General features: G+C 44.1%; 1 protein-coding gene and 1 pseudogene across 6 annotated transcripts in view; one reads left to right on the top strand and one right to left on the bottom strand.

Moving 5' to 3' along the window:
* LTBP1 (latent transforming growth factor beta binding protein 1) overlaps positions 1 to 20,446 on the bottom strand; it is a 337,195-nt gene extending 316,749 nt beyond the window's left edge. For 2 of the 6 annotated variants that reach the window (XM_036224209.1, XM_036224208.1), the window contains exons 1-2: positions 19,734 to 20,446; positions 18,648 to 18,718 (exon numbers count right to left, since the gene is read on the bottom strand). In XM_036224209.1, coding sequence (XP_036080102.1) covers positions 18,648 to 18,718; positions 19,734 to 20,224 — 562 coding nt within the window. In that variant the 5' untranslated portion in view covers positions 20,225 to 20,446. The remainder of the gene's footprint in view (positions 1 to 18,647; positions 18,719 to 19,733) is intronic. The other 4 variants (XM_036224206.1, XM_036224211.1, XM_036224207.1 and 1 more) reach the window with 3 other exon arrangements.
* Positions 11,940 to 12,058, top strand: LOC118606204 (annotated as a pseudogene).
* Positions 20,447 to 21,681: the final 1,235 nt, after the last annotated feature.

The following is a 21,681-nucleotide window of genomic DNA, read 5'->3' as shown; positions in this document are numbered from 1 at the left end:
TGCCTTCCTTCCCCCACGAAATCCTAAAATGTCCTCTTTCTCCTCTTCTTCCCGCCCAAAACGTTCAATCTGATCTCAGCTCCCTGATCGACATCTCCGCCCCCACTTTCCATTCCCAGCTGCCACCACCTTCCTTCCCGAACCGAGGCAGCCCTCTTCTGCATACTGCCCTGCACCCCACTGCAGGATGTGCTTATATCACTTCCAGCTTAGAGGAGCCTATCCAATGCAGACATCCTAACGGCTGTCATTTACCGAGCCTCTGCTGGATTCTGACTTACAGGGCCTGCAGTCCTTACAATGGACACAGATTTCCATTTTCAGACTGGGACGCAGAGGCTCCCTGACAATGCCTGGATTCAAACGCAGGTCTCTGCTCTTGCAGAGGCATCATGGTGCAGCTGGACCAAGCCTCACACAACCCTTGGCTCAACCTACCCTTTCCTCCTTATCGCCATCCATTTCTCTACAATCATCCTATAAGCTGAGTAAATCAGACTCCCACCCTGTAGATACAACTCACACTTCCACTCCTGGGCTTTTGTTCACATGGGTCTGTCTGCCCAGCATGCCCTTCTCCCAGACTCACCCTGCAAAAACATCCTACCCACCTACCTCGATTCCCTCCCAATCCTGCTCTGGAACTTTTCTAATGCAGCTGAGTTTGACATCAATGTCCTTGGAACCCCAGTGGCACTTGGTTTCCCTCTTGCAGCAACCTGCATGCTTCTCCGATGCACCTCACATGGCAGCACACTCCTGGGTAGCAGCAACCAGCTCACCCAACACTGAGGAGAGCACCTTGCATATAACTGACACTCAACAAATATTTGCCAAGTCGAGCAGATGTTGTACGACACTATTAAGGAGAAGCTTGCCGAGAAACACAAGGGTCAGAAATTATATGCAGTGCTTCCAACTCTATAAATATCTTAAAGAACTCCTTATGCTTTAAAATATTAGGTTCTTTTTGTCATCCACAAGTAGAAACCAACAATACTAGCAAATGAATGGACATTTTAAGAAAGCACATTAAACTCTACAAGATCAATTTTACTTTTCGCAATTAAAGTTGTCATGAAAGAAAAGGATTAGTCATGAAGAAATGAGCTTCTTGATTCTACGAGAATTCAAGCATAGTCTAAGTGGCCTGTGGAGGAGGTGCCCGGACGATTCCTGGGTTGGAATAAGGATGAGGTAGCTAGATTCAATGACTGACTTCCCTGATCATTACCAAATAGGATTCTAAGCTGCCCGCTTTCCACTGTCAGGATGCCCGCTGAAGATGACAAGCATGTTCTGTCATGTTATAACTGAAAACAGTTCCCTGAAACCTTACCCCATGTCACTTAGCCAAGCAGCAATGTGTCACAGAACCCTGCAGTTGCACAATACAATGTCAAAGAAGCTAATGAGTTCAACCTCTGATCCCAAACTCTCATTTCTATCATGAAAGTCTATGTGTGATTTAAAACATTTTCTGAACCCACCAAAATCCCGCTTAATAATCTGATAGTTCAAGTGATAATTACTTTGTAAACTTTGGTGAAAAGTTAAATTATACCACTATAGATCAAGAAAAAAATATTCAAGTCATCAGAATCATAAATGTCTGTTCGCAAGGAAAAATGATAGTGTGTAACGAACCAAGAAGAACAATCGATGAAAATCTGGGCACCTACGGTTCGTTTAAAAAAATGTGTTGGTTTAAATACTCTGTAGTTATAGGTATTTCCATAGGCAAATACTAAAAAAGAAAGATTAGCTAATGTGAGAGCATATTTGTTTTGTAACTTTTAGCAACAAGATCTGTGACAGGAGATAAAACGCAACATAAGACACAAATTCAAGCAAAAGAAAATAGGCACTTTCTTCTCCTTGTCACAATTTTGCCATCGCGCTTCCAAAAATCTGCTGCAGCTACCTTCATTAACTATATAATGCTGCTCTGAGACAGCAGTAGTAGCTATAGCGGTCTTTGAAAGTAAACCGTTTATCTGGGAGAGATGAACAAATGCTTCTGGTCCCGAGAGACAGGTTGGCACTCTGCAGCCTACCTACGGTTAAAGGGATGACTAATTTCTTCACGGAAAACTCTTACATGCATCTTTCTTTATGTGTCACCCAAAAGCTTAGTTACTTTAATCTGCCTCTGACCCAGATGAAAATGCTGCATGGACAGGTAGACTCATAACACCAAACTGAGTCATAAAAATTACCAATAAAACATGGAACTTTTCTCCATACAGCTGCTTTGCAATGCTGTGCTATGAATCAGACCCTCGAGGTAATCTGAAGATGACTCCCCCCGCAACACATTTCATTTAATAATTTATAAAACAGTCACCACAAAGAGGGTATTTCAAGAAACCTACATGAAAAGCATCCAAATTCATGAAAATGTGGTTAATGACCCAAATGCCAGTCTTCATGTAAACAATATAGAGTAAATAATAATACTCAACCCAACAGGGTTAAGCCTTGGTAAACTCACTGCATGTGCTTCTAAGTGAAATGTTTAAGATGGAACCCCATTAGAACTTTACAGGAAAGTTACTGAAACTAAAATCAAACTTAAAAATATTTTTTATAAACCCGATACTTTGTCTCCATATGACTTAATATAAACATTCATCCCTGGGTTGACATTTGAAAATCAGATGTGAGCCCTAGAAGTACTCTAGGCCCGTGTGATGCCCAGAGATCATGATAACACATGAGACTGTGAATTAATTGGCCAGGGACCTCTGTCAACTGCCCAGGCACAGAATAAGCATTAGATCAACAAAGCAGCTCCCAAATGGTCAAACGTAAGACTTACACTCAGTTGTTAATATTCATCCTTAGAAATTCACAGTAGCTAACACTTAACATACTGTTTGGTCAATGTTTTTTAACAAAGGCTCCCACATTTTCATTTTGCACTGGGCCCTGCAAATTATGTAGCCGATTGGGTCCTGATATGACCATTTGAACTCCTAGATGCAGCAAGGCCTGAAGCCAGCATAAAGCTCAGGCCTCCCAGTTAACTGGCAATAAATAGCCTCTTTTCCTTTAGCCAGTCTCTGTATCTTCCCTTTACAACCAAAGGATGCTGCCTAACACAGCCTCATAGTACACCCCCTCTCCACCACACCCTGTGGACACCCACTCCACTGGGCCCTGGCTGCCTCTGCATTATCCTCCAGTCAATCCATTTCCTCACCAACAACATCCTAAAAGCCCTAGCTGACCCTCTGCCTGACTGCTGAAAGTCTAAATTTACCTCAGAAACACAGACAAATAAAATTCAATCTTCTATGTTTGTAAGACTCAATTAATTGACCCACCAAGGTTAGAATTCATTCATTAATTTATTTTTAAAAAATATTTGAGTATATACCATGTATTAGAAACAGGAAAGATAAAAGGTACCTTTTTGCATCTGCAACTGATAGCAGAAAACACCCTTAGAAAGCCTCAAATTAGCTCTGTCCTTCCTTCAGAAAGAGACGGACAGACTATAAGCCCCACAGAGCAGGGTCTTCACTGTCTTCTTAGCCCATGGTCTTCTACACAGCAAGCACTTCATAAAAAGTTAGTGAACTGAAAGGTGAGGCAAATATAAGAAAAAGATCTCTAAGGACATACACAGAGGAAATTCAGCTATAAAAATGGTAGCAATTTTTTAAAGTGTTTACTCATACTGAGATTGAAGGAATGAGAACTAAAGTTTTTTTTTTTAATCTATGTTTTTAAGCAATTCCTCAAATCCAGGTCTTTTCAAAATTTGAGCAGCATTGTCTTAAGATTGTAGCTTTGTCTACGTGGTAACATGAAGGTATTTGGAAATCGCTACATGCTTATATTGGGAAAAAAGAATACAATATTTACATTTAATGAGATATAAATATTAACACAATACAATGGAATATTACTCAGCCATAAAAAAAGATGAAATACTGCCATTTGCGACAACATGGATGGACCTCAAGACAATCATGCTAAGCGAAATAAGCCAGACAGAAAAAGTTGAAAACCACATGATACTACTTACATGTAAAATATAAACCTAAAAACAACAAACGAACAGGACAAATAAACAGAGACTCATGGACATGAACTATAGACCAGTGGTTACCAGAGGGTGGGGGTAGGGGGTAGGGGGAGGTAGACAGGGTAAAAGGGATCAAATATGTGGTGACAGAAAGAAATCTAAGTATGGGAGGTGAATACACAGTGTAAATATATATATACGCCTTATTGTTAAAATGTACAGCTGAAACTTACTGAATTTTGTTAACCAATGTGCAGTGCTGCGCAAGCTGCCGCTGCTCAGATCTCAAGGTTCCCACCGGGGAAATGCTCCATTCCATGGGGAAGGAACAGAAAACCTAAGCTTCTAGTCCCCAAGGCCTTCAGCCCAAAGGACACAGTTTCCCTGGACCCCTCCTCCCTCTACGCATGAACAACGGAGAGGAGGCGTTGAAACAGAGGAGAAGTTTCAGCTAGAGCAGCGCTTCTCAAAGCCTAGCTGTATCAGCATCGCCTAGAAGGCTTGTTAAAACACAGAAACCTGGGCCGCATGCCCAGTTTCTGATTCAGCAGGTCTAGAGCAGAGCCTGAGAATTTGCATTTCTGACAAGTTCCCAGGTGATGCTGCTGCCCCTGGTCCAGGGACCACACTTTGGGAACCACACTAGGCCTCTGTGAAGCGCCATAAAATAGTCTGTATTACAGGATGGAATGGGGCAATTTTATCAGAGAAAGCACCTCTAACACTCAAAACTGGGTGTTAAAAACTGTTCCACAGGGAGGTGTGCTGTAATATTCATTCTCTCATAACAAAAGGAACCGCTTAATAGCATAATCGAAATGAATTTCAGCTGGTCTTTCTTTCAGAAACAAAGTGACTTGTAATGCTTATTAATCAAGAAACCTTACTGAGCGTCCACTGTACCCACAGAATTGCTGTGTAGGCCAATTTCCTAATGGATAAAACATAAAACAAAACAGGGTCCCTGCCTTTAATTTATTTACTTATCATCTATATTACTTCACCTCCGATTACTAAGGTATTTGGGGCTAACAATACCTTTTCATTATCAGTGTAAGAAAGAAAGAAACAGCTCTCTCAGGAGAAGTGTTCTAGTCTTTAGCTGCATTCTACTTTTAGGAAAATAAAGCATATCATAGTGCAGGGAGGGAGATCAAAGTGGGGATTTAGGGATTTCTGCATATTTTCAAACCAACTTCCAGGAAGTGCCCCCAAACACCATAAACCATCAGTAAAAGGAATGATGGACTTAAAGACTGAGACATGAGATCTGTAATCATCAAAATCCCACTGAAATACATGACGTATTCTATTTTTCAATACAAGAAATATACCAATACATTATAGAGAAAATGACCAAATGACCAAAATGACCCAAAAAAAAATTTATTAGAAATATCACCTTATGTTTACATGGCTCTTTTGGGAAACATTTTCATGAATCATATTTTATTTGATATTTACTACAAAACTGGAAATGTAACCATTTGGTGCTACAAACCCCATAACAAACAGGAAGAAAATCGCCCAGAGATGGTGAGTAACTCCCCAAGACGCCCGGCAGAGGCTACCTACCTCGGATTCATCCCACAAACTGAAAATGAGATACAGGAGGTGGGAGGTGAACAAAACCTCAGAACAGCATTTATACGTATTCCAAAAATTTCACACTCTCACTTTAACACATCATAACTGTTCTCTGTGAGTTTTCTATGCTCACTAGATTGGGATTGCTATCTTTAAAGAATTTGGCATTTTTTTTTTTTAATTTAGTACTGTGTGAGGATGTCTACTTATCTGCCTTTTAACACAGCTGTGACCAGAGACTCTTCTTTTCCTAACCCTCAAACTTTCATCCTAAGTCTAGCCTTGTGGCTCTGGTGAAAGTGTCCCTTTTCTGCCACAGCTCCACAAAGGTATTGGGGGAGGGGCGTTTCCCATCTGCACAGGCTTAGTCTGGCGATCCGGGCACAATGCTGGCGGTCAGGCTATGATAATAACCTGTGTGTGGCCTTGGGGACTTCATTATCCCATACGCAGTTTTACTTATCAATGAAAAACAGCAGCAAAGGAGAATCGGGAGGGACATCTCAGCTACGGGGGTACCCCGTGAAGAGGGAGGGGTCCCAACTCCATGCCTGAAGCACCAGTGCCAGAAAGAGGAGCCCCCACAACATCTGGCTGTGAAAATCAATGGGGATTTCCTCCATCTGGGTGAGACAAAAGGCTGCGGGGAAACCCAGGCATTTCTCTGAACGGCTGTGCTGTGCGCAGCCTGTCTCATTCCCAGGCACTCACTCTGAGACAGTGGCTTGGGAGGAGCCAGAGACATATAGGGAGAGAATGAGTTGAGTGGCTTCAGGGCGAGGCCTGGAGGGACAGCCTCTGTTGCCCCTGTATTGTGCCCTCCCCCCAACATAGCCAAATCTGAATCTTCATTGGCCTGGTGAAATCCCCTGGCTCTACCTTAGTGACTCCCTGGGACCCCACCCACCCACCCAACTCACCCCACAGGAGGCTTTTCAGTACCTGGTGGCCAGCAGGCAGCGGCAGGCCTTGGGGTTCCCTAGGCCTTTTGCTGAGCTCCCCCAGGCCCAGACCTGGTGGCAGCCTGCCAGCCTCGGTTCACAGTGTGGTCTCTCATGCGCCTCCAGTAGGGGCAGTGATCAAGATCAGCTGCAGAACACTTTGTAGCTCCAACCAGATAGCCCCAGGCCAGCCACAGGAAGCAGCTGACTCCAAGAGGCCCCAAAACCAACACACCCAGGGGCTGGCTTCAGACCAGAGCAGAACGCCACCCAATTAGTTCCACAAGTCCACAAGTAGCACACATAAAGAGGGGTCTCAGCAGGCACCAGAGCCCACTAAGGCAAATCTGGCTCTGAGGAGTCAGTCCCCACACAGAGGCTGCGGTTGCGGCCAATCCTCACAGCCAGGCATCCTCACTCAGGGTCCATCCCATCCATTAATGTGCCAACAGCAACCGAGGCTCAACTAAAACATGAAGGAACAACCATCCCACACAAGGGACAATCCTAGAGCATCTGGCTCAAGTGACATGGGAGACTGCACCACTGAGCCCCACAGGACACCTACTATATAAGGCCACCCTTCAAAGACTGAGAGATGTAGCAGAAACATCAAATACATAGAAACAAATACAGAGAGACAGTCAAAATGAGGAAACAAAGAAACATGTCTCAAAGTAAAGGAAAGGAGAAAATACCAGAAAACGACCTAAACCAAGCAGAGGCAATCTACCAGAAACACAGTTCAAAACTCTGGCTACGTGGATGCTTAAGGAGCTTACTGAGAACTTCGACAAAGATATAGTAAGCATAAAAAAAGACACAGAAACCATATAAAAAGAACCAGTCAGAAATGAAGAATACAAAATAACTGAAATGAAGAATATACTAGAAGGAATCAACAGCAGATTAGATGAAGCAGAGAATCAAATCAGCAATTTAGAAGAGAGGTAGCAGAAAACACCAAATAGGAAGAGCAATATGGAAAAAAAAATTGTTAAATGAGGATAGTTTAAGGGACCTATGCGACAATATCAAGCCTAACAACATTCACATCATAGGAGTACCAGAAGACGACGAGAGAGAACAAGGGATTGAGAATCTATTTGAAGAAATAATGACAGAAAACCTCCCTAACCTGGAGAAGGAAACAGACATACAACCAGGAAGCTTAGAAAGTCCCAAACAAGATGAATCCAAAGAGACCTACACCAAAACATATCATAATTAAAATGCCAAAGGTTAAAGACAAAGAGAATCTTAAAAGAAGTAAGAGAAAAACCAGTTAGTTACCTACAAGGGAATTCCCATAAGACTGTCAGCTGATTTCTCAACAGAAATTTTAGACCAGAAGGCAATAACGCAAAATATTTAAAGAGAGGAAAAGCAAGGACCTACAAACAAGATTACTCTACCCAGAAAGGCTATTATTTAAAATGGAAAGAGAGCTTCTCAGACAAGAAAAAGTTAAAGGAATTCATCACTGCCAAACCAGTATTACACGAAATGTTAAAGGAACTTCTTTAAGGAAAAGAAAGGGGGCGGGGGACATAAATATGAATAATAAAATGGCAATAACTATGTACTTATAAATAATCGCTTTAAATGTAAATAGATTAAATGCTCAAATCAAAAGGCATAGGGTGGCTGAATGGATAAGAAAACAAGGCTCATACATACGCTGTCTATAAGAGACCTACTTCATATCTTAAGATACAAACAGACTCAAAGTAAAGGAATGAAGAAAGATATTTCATGCAAATGGAAATTTTAAAAAAACTGGGGTAGCAACACTTATATCCGACAAAATAGACTTTAAAATAAAGGCTCTAAAAGAAAAGACAAAAAAGAATATTTCATATACAATACCCAAGATATGGAAGCAATCTGTGTCCATCGATAAAGAAAGATGTGCCACATATATACAATGGACTATTACTTGGCCATAAAAAAAAGAATGAAATCTTACTATTTGTAACATGGATAGACAGACCTAGAGGCTACTATGCTAAGTGAAATAAATCAGATGGAGAAAGACACAGGCCATATGATCTCAAATCTTGTTTATATGTATAATCTAAAGAACAAAATAAACAAAACAGAAACAGACTCATAGAGAAAAAACTGATGGTTGCCAGATGAAAGGAGGACTGGTGGGATGGGTGAAAAAGGTTAAAGGATTAAGAAGCACAAATCGATAGGTACGAAATAGTGAAGGGGATGTAAAGCGCAGGATAGGGAAGTGTAGTAAATGATATTGTAACAACTATGTATAGTGCCGGATGGGTACTAGACTAATCAGGGGGATAACTCTGTAAGTTAGATAAATGTCTAACCACTGTGCTGTGCACCTGAAACTCATATAAAATAATATTGAATGTTAACTGTAATTGAAAATAAATTTTTAAAATATAAAAATAGTGGGAAAGATGATTGAATGGATTTTCTATTGAAAACATTCTTCCATGTCTTCAAAGAAGTGCTGAAAAATACCAATTCCTTAATAATAAAATCCCCTTGCATTTCTAAGTCCCCCTTATTATCTTATTGATGGCCTTACACAGCCTGTAAGACCCCACTGGGGATGTGGCCCCGTCTCCCTTATCACCTGTTACTCTAGCCCTTGCTGATGACCCAACGACACTCACTTCCAGGTTTCTGCATCAGGCCAGGCCTATCCCCATCCCAGGGCCTTTGCACTGGCTATTCTCTTGGCCTAAAACACACCTCCCTCCAGACCTTTTCATATCACACAGGTCTCATAAGTCCCGTCCTATTCCTATTCCTATTCCTCTAACCCCCACCACTCTCTAGCCTATCACCCTGCTTTATTTTCTTCATAGTACCGAACACCTCTGTGTGCCAGGACCTCGTACACAGGGGCTCAGTGAAAGTGCGACCAATAAATCTATTCATTCATTCCATAAAGATCTATGTGAACTCACCGGGTACTGAGGATAAAGAGATGGCTATGTATGATCCCTACCCTCACGGAGGTCACATTCAAGCTGAGAAGCCAACCACACACACACACACACACACACACACACAGTGTGACACAATGTGAAAAGTGTTCAAAGAGAACATGTATGTCTGATACTCAGAAGAATGCACTGAATTAAGCTGGGTAATGAACGGCAATCTCCCTGTTCATTTCATTCCAGTTGTAAAAAGCCTCGGAAGTTAATTAATCGATCTGCTTGAATGAACATTCATGGCGAATGGCAGAGAGAGAAGTCCCTCCGACTCTTGAATCAATGTAGATATGATTCATCAAGGTGAGGTTGTATGCCTTAGCCAATTTAAACAGTTCTTACAGTGAAACATATTTTGAAGATGTTAATTATTAACTCTTCATTTGATATAGTGTTAAAATAACATACATACAGGCGAAAGGCCAGAGATTCTCCTTTTAATTTGTAATAACAATCAAATGAAGTTCTTACAAGATTGAAAGTGAGACCGGAATTCTTTGGTAATCCTATAAGAAATATAAACTTTAAGTCCATAAAGAAAAAGATCCTTATTATCCTACTTTCCTTGTTTTATTACCTATTTTCCTCCAGTGGCTTTTTACTGGTTACATCTGATCTCCTCTGTGAAGATTCTCCCTTAATTTGTTACCAAAATACCTCTGAAGATTCCTCTCCAGCCATTTCATTCACACCTCTGAGTAACTGATTTTATCACTTCAGAAAAGCTGACCACATCAAGTTCAGATAGCAACACTTTTCCCCAATTTGTCTTCCCATCCATTGACCAAACTCATCTTCCCTCTGGTCCAGCGGAATCAAAGGCATGCGTTCACAAACCCGCCCATCCATCTCCTAATTTACAAAACACGACATTTCACAAACTGTTTACTTACGTCCGTGCCAACAATATTACTCAAATGTGGTGGAGTGAAAAAACCACAGGGAACAGTGCAGTTGGCCAAGAGCAGTATTTGGAGATCTAAAATTACAGGGAAAATCATACAACATTCATTTTATTTAGTCCCAAATCTCTATCAGATGATGTTGAGCAGAAAGATTCTAAAATTGGCAGGGAGAAAGGAAAAGTTGTCTTAAAGTTTGGGCCATGCCAGGGCAGCCTTCAGAGACAGAGCAGAAGGAAACAGAATAAGGTGGCGTGCCCTTGAAAAACTGTCAGAATTAGCAGCGTCTGTTGTGCAAGGATAACCACACAGAGAAAACAAGGGAAAGAAAACCAAATGGAAATGATTGCCAACAGGTGAGGTAAATAAACAAAGAAAGAAGTGGAATTCTTTATATAGGATTTAGAGGACATTATTTACAACACAATCAGAGATGCTAGTTCATCTCAATTCTTATCAATTTGGTTAACATCTGTACTGTGGCATGGAATGGAGCATAGGCACTTAGAGGGACCCAAGGAAAACCCTGCTCCCCAGGAGATGACAGTGATGGGGAGACAGATGCCTCTCCCACCTGGTCCAGCCAAACCCAGAGCCAAGTAAGAGTGAAGTCAGTGCTCCAGGAGACAGAGAGAGTAAGCCATGATTTTCACCAGGGGACCCGAGAAACACAAAGAGGTGAGGTGTGTGTAAAAAGTTGCGGTACCCAAGAGGGGGCAGACCTAAGCAGAATGGGAGAGCCCATCCCGCCCCACCCCCACCAAGAGCTCAAATATTGTTGGGCAGGAGTCCTGCTCTCTAAGCACTTTTCACATATTACTGCGTGCGGTCCCCAGCAAGCCTCTGAATGACGTACAGACCATCATTATTCCTGGGCTGTGAATGCAGTAACCTAAGGCCTTGCCCCAGGTCTCAGGAGGCAGTGGGCTGTGCCTACCAGAAAGGTCGAATCCTTAATAATAAGCAAGGCAAATGAATAGGTGCACATGAGCATATAAAGATAAATACAGCTGTGATATATTTTTCCTAAGGACCAAAACAACCAATTTGTGTCACAGCAACCAATTATGTACTATTTTCTCTCCACTAACAAGACAGGAAATTTCATTAGTAAAACATGCGTTTAGAGCGAGATAAGACCATAGTCTGTCCCTTATCTATATAAATCGTTGTGTTTAATTACCACATCTGGGAGCCTTTAAAAACATGACCCTGTTCGATTTATTATTTTCAATGCATTTGTGTATTTAAAATATTTTATAATTAAAAATAGAATATTTAGTGGAAAAAAAAAAACACCACCCACTGTGTTCCAATGTGTTTAAACCTTTTTCAAAAATACTTTATAGAACCACGTACATATTAACAATTCTGAAATTTTCCAACTCTTGTAAAAATAAATGTATTTATCAAACATGAAACTAACCAAAGAAAAACTGGGTGAAATAACGCTATATGCTGCAATCTTTATATGTACTATTCAATACTGAGCTACACCATCTACAGCCATGTTACCCTGAACAAGCCTGATCCTATCTGATCTTGGAAGCTAAGCAGGGTTGGGCCTGGTTGGTACTTGGATGGGAGACCACCTAGGAAGATGAGGTGCTGTAGGCATAAATAAAATAAAAAATAAGGCTTTGTAAGCTGACAAGGTCCTTGCAATCTGTAAGGTCAACCAAGGGTTGCCTTGCCTAAAAAAAAAAAAAAAAAAAAAAAAAAAAAACTGAGCTATGCCAATATTTAGAGGGCCCCATCCTGAGGGGTTTCTGATTTGTTAAATGTTAAGTGTCGCCCCTGAATTTTGCCTAGCAGAGGGCATCTTCTGAATCACTGTTTCTCAAAATGTAGGCTGCCTTCATCAGCATCACCTGGGGTGCTTGTTAAAAAAAGCCAGAGATTCTGATTCCATAAAGCAGTTTGGCAAACTCCTCCATCGACCATATAACCGTGAGCTGCACACTCATGGTTAAGAACCACCAATCTAGAATCTCTTACAACAGACGAAGTAGAAATGGCCAGAGTCAGAACCAAAATCACCAGTGGCCATTCCTTCTCTCTCTTCCTCCCCGGAGCGGCCAGAGCTCCTAAGCTAGGAGAGACACCACAGCAGATCCTATGGTAGCCCACCTCTCAAGCCCATGTGCACAGCATTTATAGGCTTATGTGATGAGTTGAATTGCATCCCCTCCCACCCTGCCAAAAAAAAAAAAAAAAAAAAAAAAAGGATATGCTGGGGTCCTGACCCCCAATACCTCAGCATGTGACCTTATTTGCATCTATCTGAACCTTATCTGGAGACAGGGTCTTTACGGAGGTAATCCAGGTAAAATGAGATCATCGGGGCAATCCCTAATTTGATATGGCTGGGATTCTTATAAAAAGGAGAAATTTGGACACAAAGATAGACACACATAGAGGGAAGATGATGTAAAGAGACACAGGGAGAAGAGAGCCCTCTACAAGCCAAGGAGACAGGCTTGGACCAGATCCTTTCCTCGCAGCCCTCAGAAGGAACCCACCCTGTCGACACCTTGATCTTGGCCTTCTAGCCTCCAGGAGTCTGAGACAATAATTGTCTGCTATTCTAAGCCACCCAGGCTGTGGTGCTTTGTTATGGCAGCCTTAGCAAACTAATACAGCCTGGAAAATCACAATGTGAACTGAGACAATGGAAGCCAACCCAAGTCAGGGCTGCCTGGACAGAGAGTGAAGACCAAGATCTCAAGAGAGAATGCTGCCGCACTGGACATCCAAGAAGTCTAACGCAGAAGAAAGAGCAAAGCAAGAGCTCTAAGATCTGGGGTGAGGTCTGAGCACTGCCCCCTGTTTGCAGAGGGGTAATAAATCATGCGTGCTTCGCCTACTCCTACGGGGTATGAAGAGCAAGGATCTCAGGCATGCTCAAAAGCACTGCACAAGTTGCCCTGACCCCATCGGCAGCTCCTCCGTGTGTGCTTTCATCCTGGCCAGCGTTAAAAAAGAGGTGGCACGGCCCCAGAACCCCAAGTCTCCTTGTTCATTGCTAGAAAGGACTTGGAAGCAAAATTTGCATTTTAGGAAAATTTCATTTGAGTTCCCCAACATGTCTGAGTATGTTTGGAATATCCAAGACAACAAATAACAGGGTCAGAAACAGCAAACTCCTGTGATTGCCAAAGGTCCTTTGGACAAGTCGGGCTTCCTAAGAGCCAAGGGTTCACTGGGCAGAGGAACATTTCAATAAAGCAAGCGAGGCAGGGGTGGGCGGCAGTGTGCTCAGGCCGGCCCACCAGCTGGAGGGCTTCCCAAAGAAAGTTTAAGTACTATCGCAACATAGAATTTATGGTTTCTAAATGTTTGTTTTAACTAGTGTTGAGAACACATATTTGACCCAGTGTGAACTTGACCTCTGGGTCCCTCTCCCTTCCCAGGCTGTCTGTGCCACATGACCGGATTTTCCAGCCAACCCTCCCACCCTCGCTCCCAGCACTGGGGCCGGCCGCCCTCCCAGCAGCTGCCATGGTAAACCTCACTGCAGATCTATTGGCAAAGCAGCTGTCAATGGCCATAGCAGGCATACAAAAAATGCGTAATCACTCTGGGCCTGACTCCCAAGCTCAGCTAGCACGATGAGCCAGAAGGGACAGGAGAAGCCTGAAAGTCCTCTGAGTCACCTGGAGCTCCAGCCACAAAACACCCTCCTGGACAATGCCATCTGCTGCATCATCTCTCAATGCTAAGGGTATATATAACTCTGTCTCCTCTGTCTGATTTAAGGAACATTTCTAGGTTTGGGTTTTCTCTTTTCAAAGCAGTGTGGGCTCAGTGCCAATGGAAAAGCAATGGAATATCGATTTTTCTGTTTCTTGCTAAAGAGAGAACAAGTTATTTGATGTGCCATGAGTTAAGTGAGTAAAAACAGACCCTGTACTCCCTACAGCTGGCTGTGTTTCTCCTCTATTCATAGAATGTGGCACATGGTAAAAGCTAAACAGATATCCGTTAAATAAATGAAAGAACCATCCATGCACTTACAGAGGGCCTGCAATGTGCCAGGCATTCACTTCAGATTCATATCCTCCATCTTTCCTCTTCCGACCACCTTATCCTGCCAACTCAGCCTCACCCTCCTCTCTCCTTCATCGTTTTGTGTTGTCTGTTTCTAAGTCCGGTCGGCTCTTTAGAGTCAAGCCCACTGGCAATGTCTCTCTCTGGCCCACATTTTCCCTGAAAGGGGGTTCGAAAAGATTGAAAGAACACATACGCAGTGGGTTCAGGCTTAGACGGAGGGGAAAAAAATGCAAAAATGGAGAGAAGCAAAAACATTAATGCCCCACTCAGAAGACAAAGTCTCTAAACTACAAAACCCTCCTATAAGTGTTCAGAAAGAGAGAAAATGTGGTACCACCTCTTTTGCCCAGAACAGATATTATGGTGAGCAGTCACTCCATATGAATAACTAAAATGATATATCTTGTGCTGTGATTTCAACTTACAGAGATCTACACACAAAGAGTGTCTGGAAAAGCCACATTAACATGCAAATGGGCATCTCTCCATAGAGACAGGGAAGCTAGAGTCCCCAGGACCACCTGCGTGGATGCTTATATCCATCCTTTGCCCCTGCGTCTGCTGGGTGCTTGTTTCACATCTCTCTGATTTGTGATTTAAGGTTCACTAAATCAGTCTTCAGAAGCATGGCCCGTGCCCATTCAAATTAAGTTTTATTCAACTAAAGCAATCCAGTCTGCCTCAAAGGGGCACCTCATTTTCTTTACTGGATTAAGCAAACTGAACATAAACACATCCAATCTCTTATGCAGAAATATTTTTTTTTTTTGCTTCAACTGGACATGGCCTATATAAATTTAAATTCTTCAACTAAAGCCTTTCAATTCTCCTCAAACTATAATGACAATTAGGAGGCATCCCTGGTGATACATTTAAATGTGCATACTAATTTTATGATTGCTATATTAAGAGGAAATTTCATGCTGATGTGCATTGGATTTTTGTATTTTTAAAGATAATAAACCATACCCCAGTGCAATTGTTCAATCTCAGCACAATAAGGAAGTGAGAAAGGAAGGAGCAACAAATCAGTTTCTTTTGCAATCTCAATTTCAATAATATTTACTGAAGTAGTTACGGTCACAAAAATTGGTGTCATGATTATTTCCATTCAATTTATGAATACCTTAGGGGAGCATTATCCCCCTAGACAGCAAGCCTTTACATAATGAGAACCAGAAACATACAAATAATCTAATATTAGGCTCTTTTAAAGTTCTTTAAATCATTCGGGGGTACAGGACAATCCAAACCATTTTCTTTCTCTTGCTAATTAGAAGCCAGAACTTTTTCATTTATTCCTTTTTCCATCTTTATTGTGGTATAATTGACAAATAAAAATCGTATATATTTAAGGTGTAGGCCCATGTTTCGATACATATATACATTGTGAAATAATCACCACAATCAAGACAATTAACACAGCCATCCCCTCACATAGTTACCAATTTTTTGTGCGTGGTAAGGACATTGTAAGTTCCACCTCTGAGCAAAGTCCAGCACACCACACAGTACTGTTAACTGTAGTCACACTGCTGTGCCTTCGATCCCAGAACTCATTCATCTTGCGTGAACAAAACTGTACACCCCTTAACCAATGTCTCCTCCCTTTTTTACCCTCCCCCACCCTAAACTACAGTAAAGCTGCAATATAAAAAGGGATCCCACATCTATATTTTTAAAAAGAAGAGGACAATGATGACAGCTCGGGAAATACACATAGAGAAAGAAGAAAGCCAAGTTAGAAAGATAAATGAGGCAAGATTTACGTGGCGTGAGTCAATAATAAACTCTAAAAATCTTTCTGGTTTTATCGGGGCTTTCACGCCCATTCTTTTTCATCTTGATACCTGCAACAATCCTACAAAGCAGGCAAGGTGTTTGCACAGCCATTTCGGGATGGGAAAATACAGTTAGAAAGGTCAAATGAATTTCCCAAGACCACTCGGCTAGTGAAGGCTTGAAGATTTGAACTCAGTCTTCTGAACCAAGAATCTTTCCTGGTGTCACACTGCTCAGCCGTGGACACAAGTTTCATGGCATCAGCAGTAAGCCCAGTTGTCCCATCTGAGGGCAGAAGGCTCCTTCATCTCACTGGTCATGCCAGACACACAGGAAGCAAGCCCCTCCTCCCAAGAAAACAGATGCATCTAGTAGATGCACAACTTTGGACTGAGCGCTGACCTACCTCAATGTCACTTTTGAAAATACAATTATTCCTGAAAGATGTTGTGATTTAGGTTTCTAGCATTTGAGCCTGAATTAACTTGTCAGATTAGGTAGTGTAGTAAGGCTAATCTTTTGAAGGCTGAAAACCATCAAAAGGAAAGCGATGTTGAACTGCTTAGATTCTAGTACTGTCCAAGGGCTACCTTCCTAGGATCTGGAAGGGCACCTTGAACTAAAGCATTTGTTGTAGGTATTGTAAAACTAAATCAATGTAGCCGCCTCCTCCGAAACCCTGTAGTAACTGTTCAACTCCTCTGACCAATAGTCTTCTGAGGCCTCCCTCTGAGTCTCCAGAAGGTAACCCCAGTCAAACCTCGGCATACACATGCCCTTGCCTCTCTCACCTGGAGAAGCAGGAAGCCATGAGGCGACGTCTCAAGATCTGAATGCCCTCCTTCTAGATCATCTTTGAATCCCCAAATCCTCAGACAATCTGACAGTGGGGGACTACCCTCTTTTCAAAGAAGGCACTTAATTGTATCATTTGCCAAGTTTCTTAAAGTCTTAGTACATTCTAACAAACATCAAGGAGTGACAACCCATCATCTCTAAAATCCTGCTTTGTATTTTTAATCTTTACACAGCAATATCCTACCACAATTTGCTGTCATGGATGGGCTGTCTCTGTGTTATAGGCAAACCACATCATACCGGGCTTTGAGCGGGAATTACTGGACCAAGGAGAGGGTGTGTAATTTGACCTGAGCAGTTGTAAATTCAGGAAAATGCTGGGGCACTAATGTCAAGTGTAATCTAAGAAGAAGTGAAAAATTATGACTTAATCTCAAATGCCTATAACCCTGAGCATTTCTGATCTAATGGCTTGAGTTCCATAATCAGGAGACTGAGAGTGAGTTCATGTCTGCCATTACTCCTTGATCACGGCCAAATCATAACCCATCTGGACATTCCTTTTTACACAATTAAAGCCACTATGCTAACATCCTTCTGTTTCTTTCATGGATTGAAGGCATTTTTCAATAAGCAAGTTCACCAGAATGACTGTACTAAATATTTTTTAATTCATCCACTAGTATTTTAAAATCCAAACCACATACAAGACAAATTGCTAAATTCGATTTATTATGCTGACTACTAGTAAGCAGCTGAAATTTTGGATGATTCCAGTCCACATGATTATGGCTCAGGATCTGTGTAGAGAACATCTAAGAATGCTTAACTTTTTCTGAATGAAAGTAAAATTTATTTCTTTCCAATTAGCACCAGACAGAAACAACTTTTCAAAAGGAGCCTCAAAACATGTTTTCACTTAATCCTAAACTTCACAATGCATGGGGGAAATGCTTTCCGATGTTCTCAGATCTACATGCATCATTAAAACACTGCTAAGCATGTGTATTAACTGGAGAAGCACTGCAAGAAACCCTGCTTATCAGTCCTGAAGAAGTGGTTACCTCCTGGGAAACAGGGTTTAAAGAAGATTCTGGTTGCTGTTTTCAGAAACCTTTTAAAACTAACGATGTTTTATCCCAGCATCGGGCTTCCTACTTCCTACATCCAATTCCCTACCTGACATCATCTTAAGGAATGGTTTTCATTTGTTGATCTCCATATTTAAATTAATTGTGCCGCTTCTGCCACATGGCCCATCCTCCAATGGGAATATTTGTTCTAGCTCCTTATTCACAGCCGTGAGTGAGTAATACCTGAGTTGAGTGCAGAGGAATCATGGATGCATGGTTCTGTACCACAAACTGCTGCTGGCATTGATACCATCATTACCTTGTCCCAGCCCTTCCTGGGTGGTAGTGAAGGCTGCAGATAATGGGGTGGATTGAATTTCAGACATTACCTCGTCCAGCGTAGCATTAGATGGTTGACGTGACCCCTGTTGAATCCCCGCCCCAAGAGGACAGCCCCATTTTGCCTACCATACAGGGCCACTGTGACCATGGAAACTTACGCTTGGTGCACCTCTGGGAGCCAGGAGCCTTACTCCAGCCTTGACAGCACTGCCCTCCACAGACGTTGACCCTGAAACAAAGGAAAGTCCCCTGAGTCCAGCAGTAGCAACACTCTCTTCCAGGGAACCCAAGCCTCCTGCTTCCACAATCCTCCGGCTTCCAGAGAGTCCCAAGAGGTACCCAGGATGCCCAACTCAAACGTACCCTGGTAGAAGGGTAAGAACCATGTGTCAGGGAAGTGTGAAAGAACCAAAAACCCTGCATAATCTAGAGCTATACAAGATGAGAGAACGAGGTCCAAATAAGTGGTTCCCTTAACCTCCAAAGTAGAGCTAAATGTATTTTGCACATTATCGGCGCTCACATTTTAAAATGAGTCTGAGTTTGAGAAGTAGCCAAACAGGGGTGAGATCACAATGCCTGGAACCATCCCTTTAGAAAAACACCAAATAAGCAAAACTAGTTTTCCCCTCACACCCCCAACCTGTGATTAACGGGGGGGGGGGGGGGGAGGGGGGGCAGGGAAGATGTTTATGAATCCTCAATAACAGAAATTTTCCAACCGAAAATTCTGTCGATTCTAAGACACCCCGTCCCAGGAAAGCAGACCCCACAGGTGCAGAAGAACGAAGCCCATAATTTCTAGGATGCTGAAAAGTTCCAGACCACAGAAAAGGAACCAAAACTTTTTTTTTTTTATTAGCTAGGAAAAAGTAAATAACAACCGAGTTGCAAAGAGTTTAACTGATGCTGAGGAATTAAGTTGTAGTGACTTCATGTTTACACCCATGAAGAAGCAGGGTTCGCGCACAGCCGGTTACGCCCCAGGCAGAAATGCTTTTTGTGTTTATCCGCAACTCAGTAACAATGCACTCGGGGTTTATCCTGAGAGAATGTTCCTCCGCTTCCCCGCATTCCTCGCACTAAGTTCTTCCCGCCGCGCTCCGAGGCAGGCAGAGGAGGGCGGGGAGGGAAGAGCCGACCGTCCGCGCACACCGCCCGCGGCGGGGCTCCGAGTGACCCCGACCCCCGGGTCGCGGCGTGGGCGGCGCGCGCGAGGCGGGAGGGAAGGGGTGCGGGCTTACCCCTGCAGCTGCTGCTTCTGCTGAACCTGCAGCCTCGAGCCCCCGCCGCCCTGGGTCTCCTGCGGCACTTTGGAGCGCACGACTTGCCTGCCTTGTTTGGCGAACGGGACGGCTGCCGGGTGACCGACGGGCTTGGGGTGGAGCTGCGCGCCGGAGCTCCCGGGACGCGCCGGCTCCGGCGGCGGCGGTGGCGGCCGCAGTCCCTGCAGGGCCGCGCCGCCAGGCTGGCTGGTGCGCCGGGTCCGCTCGGAGGGGGGTCCCGGGGAGGCGCGGCTGGGGGCCCCGGCGCCCGCCGAGCTGCGGCTGTACCTGGCGTTGAGCGCGACGTTGAAGGTCCGCGGGCGCGGGGGCCCACCCAGGGGCAGCGCTCCCGACGCCAGGCCGGGGCCCGGGCGCACCACGTACGTGATCCTGCGCACCCGGCCATGCGCGGAGGACGCGAGCAGCCCTGCCCAGAGCAGGAGCCCCCACCTGAGCCAGGCCCCCGCCATCGCGGGCCCGAGCCGCTGTCCCCGGCCCCCGCCCCCGGCCGTGCGGCTCGCCCGGTGCGGCCGCCTGCGCGCGTTCAGGCGCCCCCTGGGAACTGCCGAGAGCCCGGGAAAGCCGGGGAGGAGGCAACCTCGGTTGCAGGGGAGGAAGTTCTGCGGATGGCAGAGCAGCCCCAGACCCCAACCGAAAGCGGCGGGGAGGAGGGGGCGGGCGTGGGGGTGGGGAGCGCGGAGCCCAGGAGGGAGGGGAGGGGCGAGGGCAGCGGGCTGCGCAAGGTGAAGGTCCGAGGGCCCGGCCGCGGTGCGGGGGGGCGCCGCGCCCGGCACCCGAAGAGAGTGGGTGAGGGTGGGCGTGAGCGCGCGGGACGCTCGCAGGCAGCCCCGGCTGCAAAGTCTTTAAAAAGTTTCTCTCGCGGTGGAACCCAGTGTCAGATCTGAACAGCCAATCTCCGGCAGACGTGACGTCAGGCAGCAAATCCTAATTTGGGAAAGCGTGCGATGAGCCTGAGAACGCGCCGCCACCCTCCACATCCACATAGTTACTGTGAGTCAGTGAGGCAGAGGTCCCCGCTCCGGGTCCCGTGTCTCAGGGAAGGACAAAGGACTCGGCCAAGTCTCTTGAACGGCCCTTGCCTTCTGGAAGCCGCCCAGGAGTCGTTTGATATTGTTTGGAAGGCATTTGCAGGCATTTTCTTATCGGTGTTTGCTCGGGTACTTGCTGCGGGGATTGGATTAAAATACCAGATCGAGCCCCAGGACAGACTGCTCGGGGTGCCCCGATCTCCCGATTGGAAAGCGTTTAGATGGCTCTCTGTGGGACTGTGACCTCCGCCGCGTGCCTGTTTCTCGGTCTGCAGCGTCTGGTACCCTACCCTGGCTCGGCATGTACGGGCGTGCAGGACTGACAGCAGGGGGCGACAGCGTAGACGAGGAATCCCGCAAAACGAATTAACCTCAGAGACAGCCCTGCGCTCGGTGAAAAGGCCTTCAGCATAGAACTACAGAGTGTAGAATCCATGACAACTCCAAGCCATTATTAGTATTTTTTTTAAGTCAGATCAGTTCCCTGGAGATAACCCAAAATCACACTAAGGGAGATGCAGAATGTTGCAGGGGACAGAGTCCCTTAGAGTCATAATGTTCTTCGGGGAAAATCATGAAATAATGACATTTACTTCTAGCATTTGAATTAAAAAACAATGTCTCCAGCAGGAATACACAATTTTATTATATGAATGCAAGAGAGAACTTTTGGTTATAGCAGTCTTTTTTAAAAAGCCAATTAAGAATGATAATTTCCAAGGCCTTGATTGTTCCTGTTCATATTTATTTATGAGTCATCCTTTTATTTTGTTGTCTGCCTGCATTGGCTAGTAGACAACTGGTAGCAGGTGATGATAGTTCAAGAAGAATTAATGGAAAGAAATCTTAAATTGAGGAAAGTTAATCCATCAATCTGT

This window comes from Rousettus aegyptiacus, unplaced genomic scaffold, assembly GCF_014176215.1.
Source record: "Rousettus aegyptiacus isolate mRouAeg1 unplaced genomic scaffold, mRouAeg1.p scaffold_m13_p_7, whole genome shotgun sequence".
Classification (NCBI taxonomy): Eukaryota; Metazoa; Chordata; class Mammalia; order Chiroptera; family Pteropodidae; genus Rousettus; species Rousettus aegyptiacus.
The sequence above is the reverse complement of the archived record's forward strand: the minus strand, read 5'-3'. Positions and strand labels throughout refer to the sequence as shown.